The sequence below is a fragment of the Centroberyx affinis genome, unplaced genomic scaffold (genome assembly GCF_046629955.1).
Source record: "Centroberyx affinis isolate AG114_WGS23_722 - 3 ecotype Tasmania unplaced genomic scaffold, CSIRO-AGI_Caff_v1 ptg010182l_1, whole genome shotgun sequence".
Classification (NCBI taxonomy): domain Eukaryota; kingdom Metazoa; phylum Chordata; class Actinopteri; order Beryciformes; family Berycidae; genus Centroberyx; species Centroberyx affinis.
Window position 1 is genome coordinate 20,307 of NW_027284757.1, and position 16,188 is coordinate 36,494.

Here is a 16,188-nt window from a genome sequence, read left to right on the forward strand (position 1 = left end):
ACTTACAGCCACACAGTTGGTATTCACTCTTTCACTGATCTCTCTCTCTCTCTCATGCGCATGCATACACACAGCTGCTGTCTTGTCTTTTCCTGCTGACTTCCTGGCTCAGTAAATGGAGGGGTTGTCACAGTCATATCAGGGCCTCTTGTTGCCAGGCAACAGGCCATGCTTTAATGTGTGTTTAAAGGAATTGATTGTGGGAAATTAGAGTTACATCATTCTTAGACAGAAGTCTTCTGTATTAAACTTTTCTCTGATCCATCTACAAAATCTTATCATGGTATCTATGTATGTGTGTGTGTGTGTGAGACAGAGTAGACTGCTTTCACCTACTATGCTTTGCTTTCACTGGATTTTTTTATAGCACGTATCTGTAGCTATCCTCCATTTTGCATCCCTCCTAGCAGGCATTAGGTTTTATTCAAATGGGGATGCAGAATGGTGTGTAGATGGCACATGGAGTGGCAGTAGACTGAGCATTAGAGAAGCGGACTTGTGGCCAGAAGGTTGCCAGTATGAATCCTGGACCAGCTGGGGAAATCTGCCTTTGAGCAAGGCAGTCACCAGACTTCAGTCAGGGGCTTCACAAGGATGCATGACTCCCATTAATTTCTAATGGGAGATGGCTGTTTTGGCCACCCATTCTTATACACACATGGTACTACTGCTGTCATGACTTTGGTACCAATACCATAAAAAATAATATAACCTACGCTTAACATGAAAATATACATGAAATGAAAGGTTTAAATGCAATCATTTTAGTATTCTATAATTTCTCATTTACTTTTCCTTGCAGCCCTGCATGGTACTGAAAGGCGCTTTGGTTAAGGCAGATCTTCCAAGTTGCACATGTTAAAACTTCATATATTGGATGTTTTCTAAGTTCCTTCACCCACTGTTTCTCCCTTCAGGCAGCGCAAACGACTTCCTGTACACCAGGCAGGGCCGCAGCCCCGTCATCGATGGCGTGGACGACACCAAGGAGCTCTGTACCACCCGCCATGCCTTCACACTGCTGGGTAACGCACACACACCCACACACGCACACACACACACACACATATGCACATACTCGCCCGCACTCACAAACAGCTACAGCTGGTAGCTAGTAGGTGAGGACGTAGGCGTTGTGACCCAGCAATCCAACAATCCAATAAAAAAGTCACCGTGAATTCATCTGACAGGTGGATATACTCTTTTTAAAGGGCAAAGGTCACTACTAGGGTTTATGTTACATATCCATATAAGTTATACCCATAAATGAAACTAAATTATATAATAGCCAGGACATTAACTAGATTTTCTCAGTTTCATTACTCACACAGTTACTGCTGTTTGGAATTGTGTGGCAGAATAACAAGTGTGATGAGTGTAAGAGTCAAAGTAGGCAGGCAGTAGATGTAAAATATTCCTCCTCTGTATTCCTAGCTTGAAGGAATATGTACAAACATATTGTTTTGACAGTCTGGGTAAAAGTTTTAAAATAAAAAAAAAATAAAAAAAACGACAATCCAAAATGACAAATCCAACTTCCAAACTTTGAATGTTGGTTATGAAGTTTTTAATTGGAGAATGAGTTCATTTTTTTGGACTCATCCCTGCCAGCCAGCCAGGAAATGACTCCTTGTTCCAATGTGGAGAGGGAAAATAGAAAAATATGAACACAAAAAGTCAGTTAAATGTCAGTTGTTGGTCTCATGCTTTTGTCAGCAACAACCAGAGATTTGTTTCCATGCAGCCAGGCAGGTTGTTATTTTTTCATCTAGTCAGCCACCGCTCAGCAAAAGTCATTCATTTCCTGGCTCCAGATGATGAGATTTATGGATCTAATTCTGCATGTGAGATCCGGTCCTCACAAGTCTAGCAGGACTGGCAGAAAACAGCTTGTGGGGATGCTTCTGTCAATCCACACCAGGGAAGAAGCTTATTTTAGGTTTGGGGTTTATAGTAAGGTTATGGGAATTTGGGATAGGTTAAGGCATGTTTTTGCCGGGGGTAAGATAAGGGTTACAACAGTGAATATGAGTCAATTAAATGTGTGTATGTGTGTTTCCTCTGCAGGTATTAATGAGTCCTATCAGATGGGGCTGTTCCAGGTTCTGGCTGCTATCCTTCATCTGGGAAACGTGGAGATCAAGGACAGAGATTCAGACAGCAGCGTCATTGCTGTAAGGACAGTATTAACTGCTGCTGTACTGACCAGCGATGGGACATGTGTTGAAGGGACAGCTTGACATTTAGAATTTTTTCTGTGGGAATGTGATTTTCTGGGTTTTTTGGGTTTTTTTTCTCAATTTCAGGACACATATCTCTCCTGTCATTTGTAATGAGAAATTGCCTTTTTTGTGTTCCCGATCACGCTGCTTTTCATCATGGGAAAAAGCTGCTCATTGGTCTTTCAGCTACCCTATTACGGCTAGCTGGTGGGTAGCAGTGCCAAATGATTTCAATAAGGATTGCTAACAAGCTAATTTTCAGTTAGCTGAAGTGCTAGTACAGTTTTTTCCCTCAGTGTGACAAGTATCTAAAATATGAAGGTATCCCTTTTAAAGACTAACCCAAAGCTACCAATCCAGAATGAGTTAAGAATTTATTTATAGTTTATACAGTGTATTTGCACTTAAAATTATAATAAAAGAGGGAATCTGTCAAAACAGAATGTGCAGGTGAGATGAAAACCCCAAGGAACTCATAAATATGTTTACCTCAATAGGAAAAAGGCAAACAAACATTCAACTGAACTGGATAAAAGAAGCTTAATGTAGGTGACAACAAAACTCAACAAGGAGGAAAAATAAAACTAGAAATGTGTCACCACCAAGCCAAATCGCTGATAATGCATTGGAGCTAATGAAATAATACTCACCAAGTCCAGTAAATATACAGGAATTTATCTTGGTGACATTAGTGCAGGAAAGTATGGAGCTCACATGGTGGCACAAAGTGTTGACATACAAGCTACAGGGACAACAGGACCTCACATTCAGAACAAGGTGACAGTGAGGACATACAACTACAGTAGACTATATATATATCACTCTATATACAGTATGCACATTCAGCATTTTGCCACTTTGGGCATTCAGCCAGCAAACTAGAAACTAGAAAAAATGTCTCATGACCCTGATACCAAGTTGATTTCCAAAATCAAGAGTTTGGGTCAGAAAGTGACTTTTGAAAGCCAGAAACCTCAGCACCTGGCAAAATAATCGTTCAGTCCTTGGTAACCTATCAACCCTCTACAGATATATCATGGTTATTTTGTGCCATGGGACAGTAAAGTCTTACTTACTGCACCTTCAAACCTCTTCTTCGTTTTCACATTAGCAATGCTTTCTGTGTCTGTGACTGAAGCCTCAGTTAACAGGCCTTCAATGAAGTTATCCGGTCATCCAGTTTAATTTTTAAATGAACATATTACGCAAGAATAAAAGTACGAATAATTTAAGGAAAGTTTTGTGAATGAAACCCATCGTCAGTGAAGAAACTGATCACTTGTTCTCAGTTGCTGAAAAGCTGACATCTTATTGGGTTTCTGCTGGACGATAACAATCCAAATCCCTTTTCTGTGCTGTAGCCCAACAACCGCCACCTGACGGCGTTCTGTGAGCTGGTGGGCGTGACCTACCAGGACATGTCCCATTGGCTGTGCCACAGGAAGCTGAAGACGGCCACGGAGACGTACATCAAGACCCTCCCCCGCCTGCAGGCCACCAACGCCCGCGACGCGCTGTCCAAGCACATCTACGCCAAGCTCTTCAACTGGATAGTGGAGCACGTCAACAAGGCGCTGATCACCAACGTCAAGCAGCACTCCTTCATCGGGGTCCTGGACATCTACGGGTATGTCTGAGCACGTGCACGAGTGTGTGTGTGTGTGCATGTGTGGGGTCACTCAATTTCAGCTTTTAAATTCTCATGCCCTAGGACAGTTCAATCTTTAAACAATCTGCCGTGGCATGATACAAGAAAGGATGGCACACCATTATAGTGCTTCATAGAAAATGAGTATGGAATACACAATTAAGATATATTGCGGTGATTTAATTTGGATTGTAATTGACTAAGTATTGATTTGATTTGTACAATTGATTGATCAAGTGTTTCCTTAGTTGACTCTTAACTTCTGTTCCCTCCTCTCCTTCCTACAACAGCTTTGAGCAGTTCTGTATCAACTATGCCAATGAGAAACTCCAGCAACAATTCAATATGGTGAGCGGCATGTTTTACCTGTTGAACTGCACACACTCTGTTCAGGAATATTAAAAAATGTTTGGTTTCTGATGTTGATGTCAAACCCATTATTCTTGGTAAAGAGACTGATGTCAAAGTATAATGCCAGGTAAGAGCAGGTGAAGCTGCTCTGGGGTGATGGGACTTGCTGTTGAACATTTTAGAGGTGCAAAACATATATTAATAGAGGGTGCCCACTGCATAAGCTTAATTACACATCCACATTCACCCCTTCGAATATCTAAGCAAGGTTTATATGCCACTGCTCAACCTGGATTATGCACAGGGGATTGTTGCCTCTGATCCTTTTTTGAACTAACCCCCTGATTTGTGTGTGTGTGTGTGTGTGTGTGTGTGTGTGTGTGCGCAGCATGTCTTCAAGCTGGAGCAGGAAGAGTACATGAGGGAGCAGATCCCCTGGACTCTGATTGATTTCTATGACAACCAGCCCTGCATCAACCTCATAGAGGCCAAGATGGGCATCCTGGACCTGCTGGACGAGGAGTGCAAGGTACTTTTCAGATGCTTTGAATGTTTTAATTGAATCCACTAAATCAAATTACAGCTTATATTAGATATACGATATATCAAATATTATAGAGGGTTAACACGGTTTAGTTAAGGGTGCAGAAACCATTGTTTTTGATTTTCAAAGGAACAAAGTTGTGTAATATCTGATGTAACCTATGGCCTGTTTAGTAGACCTTTAGTGGAACTATTTTCAAAAGAACATAGCTTATCCTGCATCAAAAAACAAGGCAGTACTGTAATAAGTGATTCATACATTATCTTTTAACAATACACTGCAATGGAGCAAAAGCTGAGAATTTACTGATGGACAGTTACATGAGACTTGATAACTTGCCAAATGAATACTGGTGTTGGAAGTGATAACAATAATAATGACTTTCTCATTATGTAGATGAAAAGGAAAGTGAGTCCAGTAGCATCCTGCATTATGCAGAGAGTTTTGAGCAGAGTGGTTGTGGGTTGTTGTGGAAAGTTTGAGCCCATCTGTCCCTTCACACCCACGTTCTGCTTTACATTTTTTGACAGTCTACCTGTTAGTGCCTCCCACCACACACTAGACCTGGGTCTCCAACACCCACACAAATAGAGTTCACCTGCATAAGGAAACCCAGCATAAAACCACGACCATGCTCCAGTCTTCTCGTGGTTTTCTTTCCACTATGCACAGCGAAAATGAATTTGAGACGCCCCTCATCACCTGAGACATCGATGATGTTCTTTTACACTAACTATTTTCCATGTTTACAGATTGTTTTTCATCAAGTGATGGTTACAAAGTTGCTAATTGAATATTTAGTGTCTCCAGCTCTGATCAGTGTGTCTCCAATGTGCAATTCAATTTCACAGTTTAATTGTGTACTGTTTGTTTTAGTTGATACATGCTGTTTCACAGAACTGGCATAGATAGAATGGGCATTTGTACTCATCATTTGGCTCATCATTTGGCTGGCGCACTTCAGATAACTTACACTTACAAGAAATATAAAGAGTTATCATAGTAAATGTTCTGGCTGCAGCTGTGCTGAACATCCCAACTTTAAGTTTCAAGTGTTGAGTTCACATACCTGTACAAAACAGTGCTCATCTCTGTACCATCCAGATACTTTCAGGACACAGCCAAATCACTAACAATGATACCATATCTTTCTCTGTGGATGTTAACACTACAAAGACTTTATTTATTTATTTATTTATTTTTACATTTTACTTTCTGTGGACAATGGAGGCAGCCAAAATCTTTTTGGTTCACTGGCAGTTAAAACAAATTGTTTTTTATAGGAAAAAAACATTTTGTACACTGAATGTACAAAATATTCAGGACACCTACTCTTTTCATGAAGTACACTGAAGAGGTGCAACTCAATATCAGGAAGATGTCATTAATATTTTGTACATTCCATGTATATTTACAAGCAGAGGATGGGTGTGTACCCCACATTTTTTCTTCCTATTGTTTCCTTTTATCAACTCTTCTCTGTTATAATTACTAGATCAAACTTCCCGTCCTGTGTATTGCAGATGCCTAAAGGTTCTGATGATTCGTGGGCTCAGAAACTGTATAACACTCACCTGAAGACCTGCTCGCTGTTTGAGAAGCCGCGCATGTCCAACCGGGCCTTCATCATCCAGCATTTTGCTGACAAGGTGGGCTCGACCGACACTGTATTTGTTTTGTGTCTGCACAGTGTGTGTGAGCAGTGCTTTTTGTCGCTGCACTGTCGTCCCACTTTCACTGCACTGTTGCTCCAACTCTGCTCAGGAGCTGCTCAGAAAATGCATATTTTGTTCTCTTTTCAGCCAGAAAAGGAAAAGGTGAAAAGGTGTTACATTACTCCTTTTCAGCTCTATCTACAACAATATTAGGGAAAAATAGGCTGCAGTGGAGGACAGTTGTAGGATAGATGATGGACTTTTGTTATTGCTACCACTGTGTCTACACAACGTTTTAGGACCACCTGTTCTGGCCATGAAAGTGTGTGTGTGTGTGTGTGTGTGTGTGTATGTGTGTGCTTGCTAGCATGCTTGTGTGTGTGTGTGTGTGTGTTTGTGACCAGTGTAATCCAGTGCAATGTAATAGGCTCTATATCCCCTGATGAGGTGCCGTTTGACCCAGTATTTCCCATGTCTGTTTTTAGATCCTCATTCTTAGGTTACAGATAAACGGGTCAAGGACTAGTGCAGGCTTTCCCATGAGGTCCCCTGATATTAAAATGGGATCCCTTGGAAAAATCTCTAATCAAACTGTTATAATGACTGATACTGGTATTTTCAAAAACAGTTTTTGGACAGGACAAAAGCCACTGTGAAAACCCCACTGTTTGCCTATGAGAGGGCAGCTCAGCTTTATTTCCATGCCCAAGAACTGAAGCATTACATTTACTCTTATCAGCCGACCCTAAACATTAGGATAATGTGAATACACAATTTTATTATATTTTGATAATAAACTGTATATACAGCATGTGTTAGAGTCAAAGGATTTGTTTGACTGCAAAGGGGAGCATATACAGTACGAACAAGAGGCAGTGAGAGCATTTTTCTCACAAGAATAGTGTGAATACCAAAAAACAAGATTTTGGGACATTTTTACCAAAGAATCCTCTTTGGTAAAAATGTCCCAAAATCTTGTTTTGGGATTCACTGTTATGGTTTGGGTTAGAATTTTGGTTAGGCTAAGGTTATGGTTTGGCTTGAAATGGTGAATGAAAGTCCATTGAATGCACTGCCTGTGTGTGGTGTGTGGTGTGTGGTGTGTGTGTGGGTGGGTGGGTGTGTGGGCGGGTATGTCTCTATACTGAAGAAAATCTAAAAAATCAGGACACTCTATCAGTCCTCACATGGAAACAGGGCAATTTAAGGTAACAGATTTAGAACTAGAGTTAGGTGAGGTTAATACCCGCAGGAATGTGATCAGGAAGACAAAAAAAGCAGGGGAAAGCAGGAAAACTGTAATCTCCCGTCAGAATTGAATGAACGGAAGAGTCATAATAAGTCAGTGAAATGTTCTCCCAGGTATCGTAACACAGACTTTCATTGTTGTCGAGCAGGTAGAATACCAGTGTGACGGTTTCCTGGAAAAGAACAAGGACACGGTGAACGAGGAACAGATCAATGTGCTCAAGGCCAGCAAGGTGATGTGGAACCCACACACACACACACACACACACACACACACACACACACACACACACACACACACACACACACACACACACACACACAAGCAGTCAAAGGCAGACCCTTCCAACCTTTTCAAGCAATTACCCTCCTTGAGACAGGAATTTATATCTTCCCTTGAATCGCTTGTTGGCATTGTTGGCGGTATAGCTTGATGGTTGGAGCGAGGTACCGGCTCCCACCGGGGGCCACCCACACTGTGAATGTACAAACTCAAATTTCTGTGTTCCTTATTGAATCCAAGGAGCCTGAAGCTTGTGGTGAGCGTGGTGGGCGAGCCCAAGGTGTGAGTGAGGAATGCCAACAAACTATTTTAGAGAAAACAGAGAGACAAATGTAGAAACGTCGTCCCCCAAGGTGACAAATTTCAGGTGAATAAAGCTGACCAAACAGAATTCAGATTGTCAAAGCATCACCTCAAGGCTCAGGGAGGCAGCGCCCCCCGCTGGTCACATGAAGGTAATGTTGACAAGAACGGCAGGGAAGACATGTGCTCTTCCCATACGATCTATTGTTTGAGAGGTTTGGGTTTTCTTTACACAAAACAGACGAAGCTGAACGCACACACAAACACACAGACACATAAATATTCCATACTTATACCAATACTTTTTCACTTGTGTTTTGGAAACTTGTATCCAAATAAATGAGAAATGGTGTTACAAGTGTATCCAAATTTACAAATGCATGTTTTTATTCTTGCTATTACTATACAATAAAATCAACAAACACAAACAGATAAAATTACAGGGACAAAATACATAAATAGCTCAATTTTGGGAGAAAAGAAAAAATTGCAGTGCTTGATCCCTTACATCATATGAGGGGAATCCAGTCACCTGACACACACACACACACACACACACACACACACACACACAAAGTGGCAATAAGCCTAAATTAGTTGGATCTTCTTTGCCCATCCAGTGAATTAACATCACGTGTGTGTGTGTCTGTGTGTGTGTGTGTGTGTGTGTGTGCGTGGGTGCGCGCGCGCGTGTGTGTGTGTGCGCGCGCGTGTGTGTGTGCATATGTGTTTTAGTCTTGGTTCAGGATCAGTGCGTTAATACCTGTTGGTTTTAAAGGGCTTAAGCCTTTAAATCCTGCTATTGTTTTGACTGCACCCCCCCCCCCCCCCACACACACACACACACACACACACACAGACATGATGCAGTGTGTTGGTCCAAATGCTCACAGTGCCCTCTGACTGTTCTGTTATAGACCGCACCAAGAGCAGAGTTGGGTAAGGGTTAAAGTCCTGTCTCCTCTAACCTCTAACACAACCTCCTAACACACACACACACACACACACACACACAAACCCACGGAAGCACAGTCTGTGTTGCCATGGAAAACAGTGAGACTAACACAATGAGGTATAAATGGTAATGACCTCCTAATGAGATTTAGTCTAATTAAGTCTCTTTTTAGTTCTTTGCCAAGCTTATCCCATCATTGTGTGTGTGTGTGTGTGTGTGTGTGTGTGTGTGTGTGTGTGTGTGTGTGTGTGTGTGTGTGTGTGTGTGTGTGTGTGTGTGTGTGTGTGTGTGTGTGTGTGTGTGTGTGTGTGTGTGTGTGTGTGTGTGTGTGTGTGTGCATGTGTGTGCTAGCTAGCTGATTCTCTGCCCATATCTGGCCACTCCCATGAGGATCACACCTGTCAAATTGTCAATCAAACAGTGTTGAACTTAAAAGAAAAGGTTTGCACCTTTAATCAACATTGTGCATTCAACAAATGCCTGATGCACCGATTCCCATGATGCACTGGGATCTGGTCATATGATGAAAATCACAGCAGATAAAAAGCCTAACAACAGCCACTCTTCCTCATGTAGCTGTCTTCCCACTGGAAACAAACTGTACAGGCCGTCAATCAACAGAAACGCATCGCAAAATGTTTTCAGTTGCAACCTGATCAAAACTCATCATCCCATCATGCTCCTCACCTCCATCACAGCTCCATCACTAGTCTGCCTGGTTTTATTTCCTTTTCAGTTTGAATCATAGTTGTGTATTCTAGTTTTGTGACGGTGGTGATGATGATTTTGAACCTTTTGGTTTTTTGACCTTTTTGGTTTCCTTTAACCTTTCCTTTTTATGTGATTGTGTTTCTTTTGTCGTCGTGTCTCCATATGTTGTCCATGTATGTTTGGTTCTGTCCCCATCATGACAACCCTTCCCCGCCAGCAGAAGGTAAACAGAGGCGTTCTTCCAACGCTGGCCCGCCTTACAGCTCTGTAGTTCTCTCTTTATCTTCCTCTAGCTCCTTTTTTTTTTTTCTTTAGCTCCATCCTTCCTCCTTCCCTGTCACTCTCCAGCACGGAGTTATTGTCACTCTAACGGCACCTGGGGGATTGAAGTTGTGTGTATTTGTGTGTGTGTTTCTGTGTGTGTGTGCGAGATGCTGCATGGGGAGCACTAAAGGCACTTTGGGAGAAGAAAGGGGATTGGAAATGAAAGGAACAGGGGACAAAGGAAGGAGGGGGGTTTTTATTTTTTCAGAGTGATGCTGTTAGTAAGCCTCGGCGGCTGTGGCTGTCCTGCTTAATGAAGCTGGAGAGAGAAGCAGCATGGCAACGCTCTGAGCACAGCAGGAGGACCTGATGCTCCGCGCATAACACAGCATCCTCCTTCATATAACCTCACTGGTTATATGGCAACATGTGTGATGTATGTTCACTAAAGGGCATACATTGTACGCTATGATTTTATATCATATTACCATGGCATAGTATTTCCATGCAGTCATATATGGCGGCGGCGTATTGTCATATATGAAGCAACATAACCCTTTTCATAACATTTATTGCCTTTTTATATAACGTTGTAACCGCTCTGATGTGATCTGAATGATCTTAACAGACGCTACATCAACAAATCAAGCAACACCTAACCACTTGTCTAGTCTACTCAAACAACTTTTCAGCTGTCTTCATGGTCTTGTCAAAATGTTGAGATTAAAGCTTATGAGTCATACTGCCCCTACTCTTGATATAACTAGACATTATTATTTTGAATGTCATCGTTTTGGAATATTATCACCGTTGTGGTTCCAGGAAAATTGTTCAGGCTTGTGGCATCTGCTCAAAATGTAGCTGTGATCTGATCATGCTTTGTAAGCATAGAAGCAGTATGTAAGAAAATCCAAATGCATGCCATGTAGAATAAGATTGTGTTAAAGTGTACATTTTGATTCAAAAATGTGTTATGTATTAGCATTGAAGCTCAACTTACAGTAAGTCCAGGGTGTAATCTTCTCTCTGTACCTCATTTCTCTGAGTGACGGTTAATCAGCAGCCTGTAGCGTCCGCTCCTGCCATCAGCTGTTTGTGACTGTGTGTCGGCTGCTGTTCCCAGTTTGACCTGCTGGTGGAGCTGTTCCACGATGAGGAGAAAGCCACCAGCCCCACCGGCCAGGCCACCGGGGCTGGAGGCCGCACCCGCCTCAGCGTCAAGCCTGAAAAGAGCCGGACCGGGACGTCCAGCAAGGACCACAAGAAGACTGTTGGCTGCCAGGTAGCTGCTCTGCCTGTATTGTCCGGCTCTCCCAGCTTGTTGTTTTGGAGACTAATGTTGCTGGTTTTTGTTTTGAAAATGATCAGTGGTAACGCAGTGTGTAAAGGATGGTGCAGCATAGTGTGAGTGTAGTGTAATGTAGCGTATACAAATAGTATAGTGTAGGTCAGGTCTGTGTAGAAAGTGAGTATAAAGAGGGATGGATCTAGGGTGCCTGATTTTTTTTTTATCCTTCTGGAATGGGAGGTACCCACTTTATCAGCCTAATGACATACCTGCACACCCCCTTCCCTGCAGCCTAGTTTAACAGCACAAGGGAAAGTTACATCAAATCCAGTATATATTGGTAAATATACCATGGAGTTGGTCTACATTCTTCCAGCTACTCTACATCATCACTGCCGTGAAGAAACTTTGTATCTCCAACAAGTCAACTTTTCAGAATTTTAGCAAAATATGTTGAATTTCCTATTGACATGTGTATTTTTTTTTTACATTTCTGAATGCATTTTCAAGGGTTTGTTGTCAGGATCATGAAACATTTGAGTCAGAGTCAGCTGAGAGCTATCAAAATATCAAAGTGGCAATTCAAGGATTCGAATATGAATTATTAATCCATACTACAGATTATCATAAGAGCTGTCACTTTAATTAATTAATGTTTTTATGTTGATGGTAATTATTATTATTATTAGGATGATGATGATGATGATGCTGATATCGGTCTTCCCTTCATGTCGTCTCTCCTGTAGTTCCGTAACTCTCTGCAGATGCTGATGGAGACTCTGAACGCCACGACTCCTCACTACGTCCGCTGCATCAAACCCAACGACTTCAAGCTGGCCTTCTCGTGAGTCTCCTCTCTCTCTCTGCTCTCTGTTTATGGTCGCTGTCTCCTATCTTCGTCCCCGTCTTCCTCTTAATTAGAAATGCCAGGCTTGTTCCTGAGTAAAATGTTATCCTTGGCCATCATGATGCCACTGAGCAAATGTTTTATTTTTATTGAATCAGTGCAGCACACAAATGCATTCTTGATGCAACACCACATTAATTTAAATCGGCGACATTGCAGTTGTGACATTTTCCAGACTAAAATATTGTCCATCATCAAATTATGCGCTGGTGCCACCAACAGAAAATGTTAGTGGGGAAGAAAAAGTTATGTTTGTGGCCCCTCTGGACCAATCACTTACTATATGTCAGAAAGCTGGGGGTTGTTTTGAAAGCTAATAAGCTCCTTGTCTGCTTTGTCTGCCGTTTTAAATTACAGGAAATGAAACTCAAATCACCAGTTTCACTTTTCCCATCCTAGCTCGGATGTGATTCATGATACCATGCCATATTGACGGTAGTTATTTGTTGTTGGCAGATTTGATCCCAAACGTGCAGTGCAGCAGCTCAGAGCCTGTGGGGTCCTGGAAACCATCCGCATCTCAGCCGCAGGCTTCCCATCCAGGTAGGGAGGCATCCCAGGAATGCCGCTACCATTTCTTATAGACTCATCATCATATGTTTTGTATGTGTTGTATGTCCTTTAAGAAAAACAAAAAACAAAAAAGCATTTGCATGGCAGGAGTCAAATGCTAATTTACCTTGGGAGGATTGTGTTAGTCTACTGTTACCTAATACCCATATAATATGTCTGAATACGTAGGATGCAAGTTTTTAGTAAAATGTTATCTCATGTGGACCTTTGTTAAACACATCTCCAAAAAAGCAGCCACCTGCCTATCAAACTGACCATAGTTGAATAATCGACCTTCACACTCTAGTTGATCAGCTTTGTTACTGTAGACTTAAGCTTCATATTGATTTTTGGCATCCTGCATTGGATTTTGAAAGTAGTGTGGCTTTATTTACTGATCTGTATAATAGAAATACATTTGCACAGCAGAAACATACAACTGGGTTCCCACTGGTCATGGATTTTTTCTGGAATATCATGGAATTTTGAGAGATTTACTACAGGAAATTTGATTAATTCTCTCTCAGTCAGGGAATATGAGGGAATTTTTCAAATGGGTCACTTCACAGGAATATACCAAAATGTTCTTTACAACTTGTTTCACACATTTATTGCATTACATGGTGATTTTCAGCTGTTTTTCTCCACAGCAGCAACTTTTCTTAGATGAAAAACATTAGCAAACCAGGAACGAATAAAATGTTTAGGTCATGGGAGCATCCCGACTTAGTTATGGAAAGTGAAGCAAAAGTCATAGAATTTTACATCAGGGCCACGATGGGAACCTTGATACACATAATATGCATTTAATTACTCACCTTATCTTCATTTCCTTTACCTTACCTTATCAACTTATGTGACAACCTATGTGTGTTCATCTCAATGTGTGTGTATGTGTAATTATGCATGCACATTTTTTCTTCGTATGTATGTCTCCCATCAACATATACGTGTTTCACCTTAACGTGTGTGTGTGTGTGTGTGTGTGTGTGTGTGTCTCAGGTGGACCTACCAGGAGTTCTTCAGCCGTTACAGAGTGTTGATGAAGCAGAAGGACGTTCTCCCTGACAAGAAGATGACCTGCAGGAACGTTCTGGAGAAACTAGTGCAGGTCAGACAGCTGGATCATGGGACTGATTCAGATTTTAAGTGCAATATCAGGGTTTTCACTTATTCTCTTAAGAGCATTTTAAACTCCAGCCTTTCTTACTAAACCCCATTTGCTGTATTTGTATTCATATATTATTTTTCTTTGATGTATCCTATTACAGCCCAATTTCCCCACAGGGATCATTAAAGTTTCCACTAATCTAATCTATCGATCTCTATCTTGCTTTCTATCCATCCTGTCTTCCCTCAGGATCAGGATAAATACCAGTTTGGTAAGACCAAGATCTTCTTCCGGGCTGGCCAGGTAGCTTACCTGGAGAAGCTGCGGGCGGACAAGCTGCGTGCCGCCTGCATCCGCATCCAGAAAACCATCCGCTGCTGGCTCGCACGCAAGAAGTACCTCCGCAAGCGCAGCGCCGCCATCACCATCCAGAGGTTCACCAGGGGATACCAGGCCCGCTGGTGAGTGGACCGCACACCTGCTGCTCAGCTGCCTTCAGCCAATCACAGTCAGATGTCCTCAGTTCGCCAAGTCCGATAAATGTACAGGAATTTGTCTCGGCGGTGATGTGTCAACTTACATAGTACAGGAGAAAATACTGGAAACACCTAACAATATGTGAATATCAAGTACCTAATAGTACCTTTAAGGCCATAGTTTTGTGGTGTTGGCTGGCTCTTTCCCTTGTCGTTTCTTATTGGTCGTATGAGGATTTAATCAAAACACGGGGCGTGAAAGTCCAGCTAGGTTGAGCTTTGGATGCCAGGGGGTCAAGCTGGGCGCAGCATCATGCCTGCGCTTTGCTCTGCACGGCGAAAATATGTGGTGCAAGCCATTGAAAATAATGGGTTTTAGAGTGCAGGGGTATTGGTATTGTAGAGTTATTACATCCTATGTGAAAGCTACTTTGCTCATTCACTTTCCCCAGCCACATTTTCCCAGGTTCTGGGATTCCAGCCAGCGACCTTCCAATCAAGCCCTCCTCTCTAGCTCCTTGGCTACCACCGGCCCCTATAAAAGTTAGCAGTTTTTGTGACTGATGCACCTGCAATTCAGGCACCGAATATTTGGCCTCTTTGAAACTCAATTGCCTCATATTACTTTGAAAACTCACATATAAAAGTGGTGATTGTCAGACTCGTTTAAAGCTGGAACATACGGCTAATTGACATTCAGCTTAATGTGACTCAATATGATTTATTGTCTAGCTGCTTTTGTAACTGTACTTTCATTACTTCAAAATTAACGTCCTTCTTAATGTTGTATTTCTGGTATTTTGTCCACCCCCTGTACATACTGATCCACATGGTGTAGGACCTCACAGTGCAATCCCAGCTAAGAGAGTAAGAAAGAGAGACATTTGACTCCTTTTAACTGCTGAACTGAGGACAGTCACAGTCAGGCTAGATGGAAACTTGTTGACTGTTTGTGGGTGAACTGGATATACAGTACAAAATTAAACCACTCTTAAAATAACTTGGAAATGACTTTGAAAAGTGTATGCGGGGTAAATAAAAAAATTACACTATTCTGGGTAAATAACATTAGGGCTAAAGTATTTTAGGCTAAAGTGATATTAGAGTCATATATGGGCTCAAATGGAGACAGAATGGAGACTTCTACAACATGACTTTCTCTCTCAACCCCCCCCGCCCCCCCCCCAGCCTGGCCAAGTTCATGCGTCGTACGCAGGCGGCCACCATCATCCAGAAGTACCAGAGGATGTACGTGGAGAGGAAGCGCTACAGGCAGAAGCAGGCTGCTGCTCTGGCCATGCAGACCATCCTCAGAGCTTACATGGCTCGGCAGAAGTACAAGGCGGTAAGACACACTTTAAATGCTTTATTAGAATGCTTAATTTGTGATTACGACAAAAGAAAGAAAAGGCTAAATCTTCCATTAGAAATGAATGGGAGCTGAAAATGAAATCCTGAAAAACCCTGAACATTCCTGTTTATACCATGTAATGTGGCAGTGAATGTATATCTATCTTAAATTTATTAAGATTCATTGGTATGGCAAGATGTAGAAGACATAACAAAAAAGTTAAACATGCCAACATGTTACAGGCAATCAACTATGAATTTTTATTCATATTCTTAGAGTATTTTCCACTGTTCTGCACTTAGAATGAAGGAACATTTAG

At 41.9% G+C, this 16,188-nt stretch overlaps 1 protein-coding gene across 1 annotated transcript in view; it reads left to right on the top strand.

Moving 5' to 3' along the window:
• myo5aa (myosin VAa) overlaps window positions 1-16,188 on the top strand; it is a gene marked incomplete at its 5' end in the record, with an annotated part of 56,288 nt that overhangs the window by 19,611 nt on the left and 20,489 nt on the right. The window contains 13 exons of the mRNA XM_071514856.1: window positions 918-1,025; window positions 2,068-2,174; window positions 3,584-3,851; window positions 4,124-4,218; window positions 4,610-4,750; window positions 6,289-6,414; window positions 7,818-7,901; window positions 11,308-11,466; window positions 12,219-12,316; window positions 12,836-12,922; window positions 13,934-14,042; window positions 14,292-14,503; window positions 15,707-15,863. Of these exons, the coding sequence (XP_071370957.1) occupies window positions 918-1,025; window positions 2,068-2,174; window positions 3,584-3,851; window positions 4,124-4,218; window positions 4,610-4,750; window positions 6,289-6,414; window positions 7,818-7,901; window positions 11,308-11,466; window positions 12,219-12,316; window positions 12,836-12,922; window positions 13,934-14,042; window positions 14,292-14,503; window positions 15,707-15,863 (1,751 nt within the window). The remainder of the gene's footprint in view (window positions 1-917; window positions 1,026-2,067; window positions 2,175-3,583; window positions 3,852-4,123; window positions 4,219-4,609; window positions 4,751-6,288; window positions 6,415-7,817; window positions 7,902-11,307; window positions 11,467-12,218; window positions 12,317-12,835; window positions 12,923-13,933; window positions 14,043-14,291; window positions 14,504-15,706; window positions 15,864-16,188) is intronic.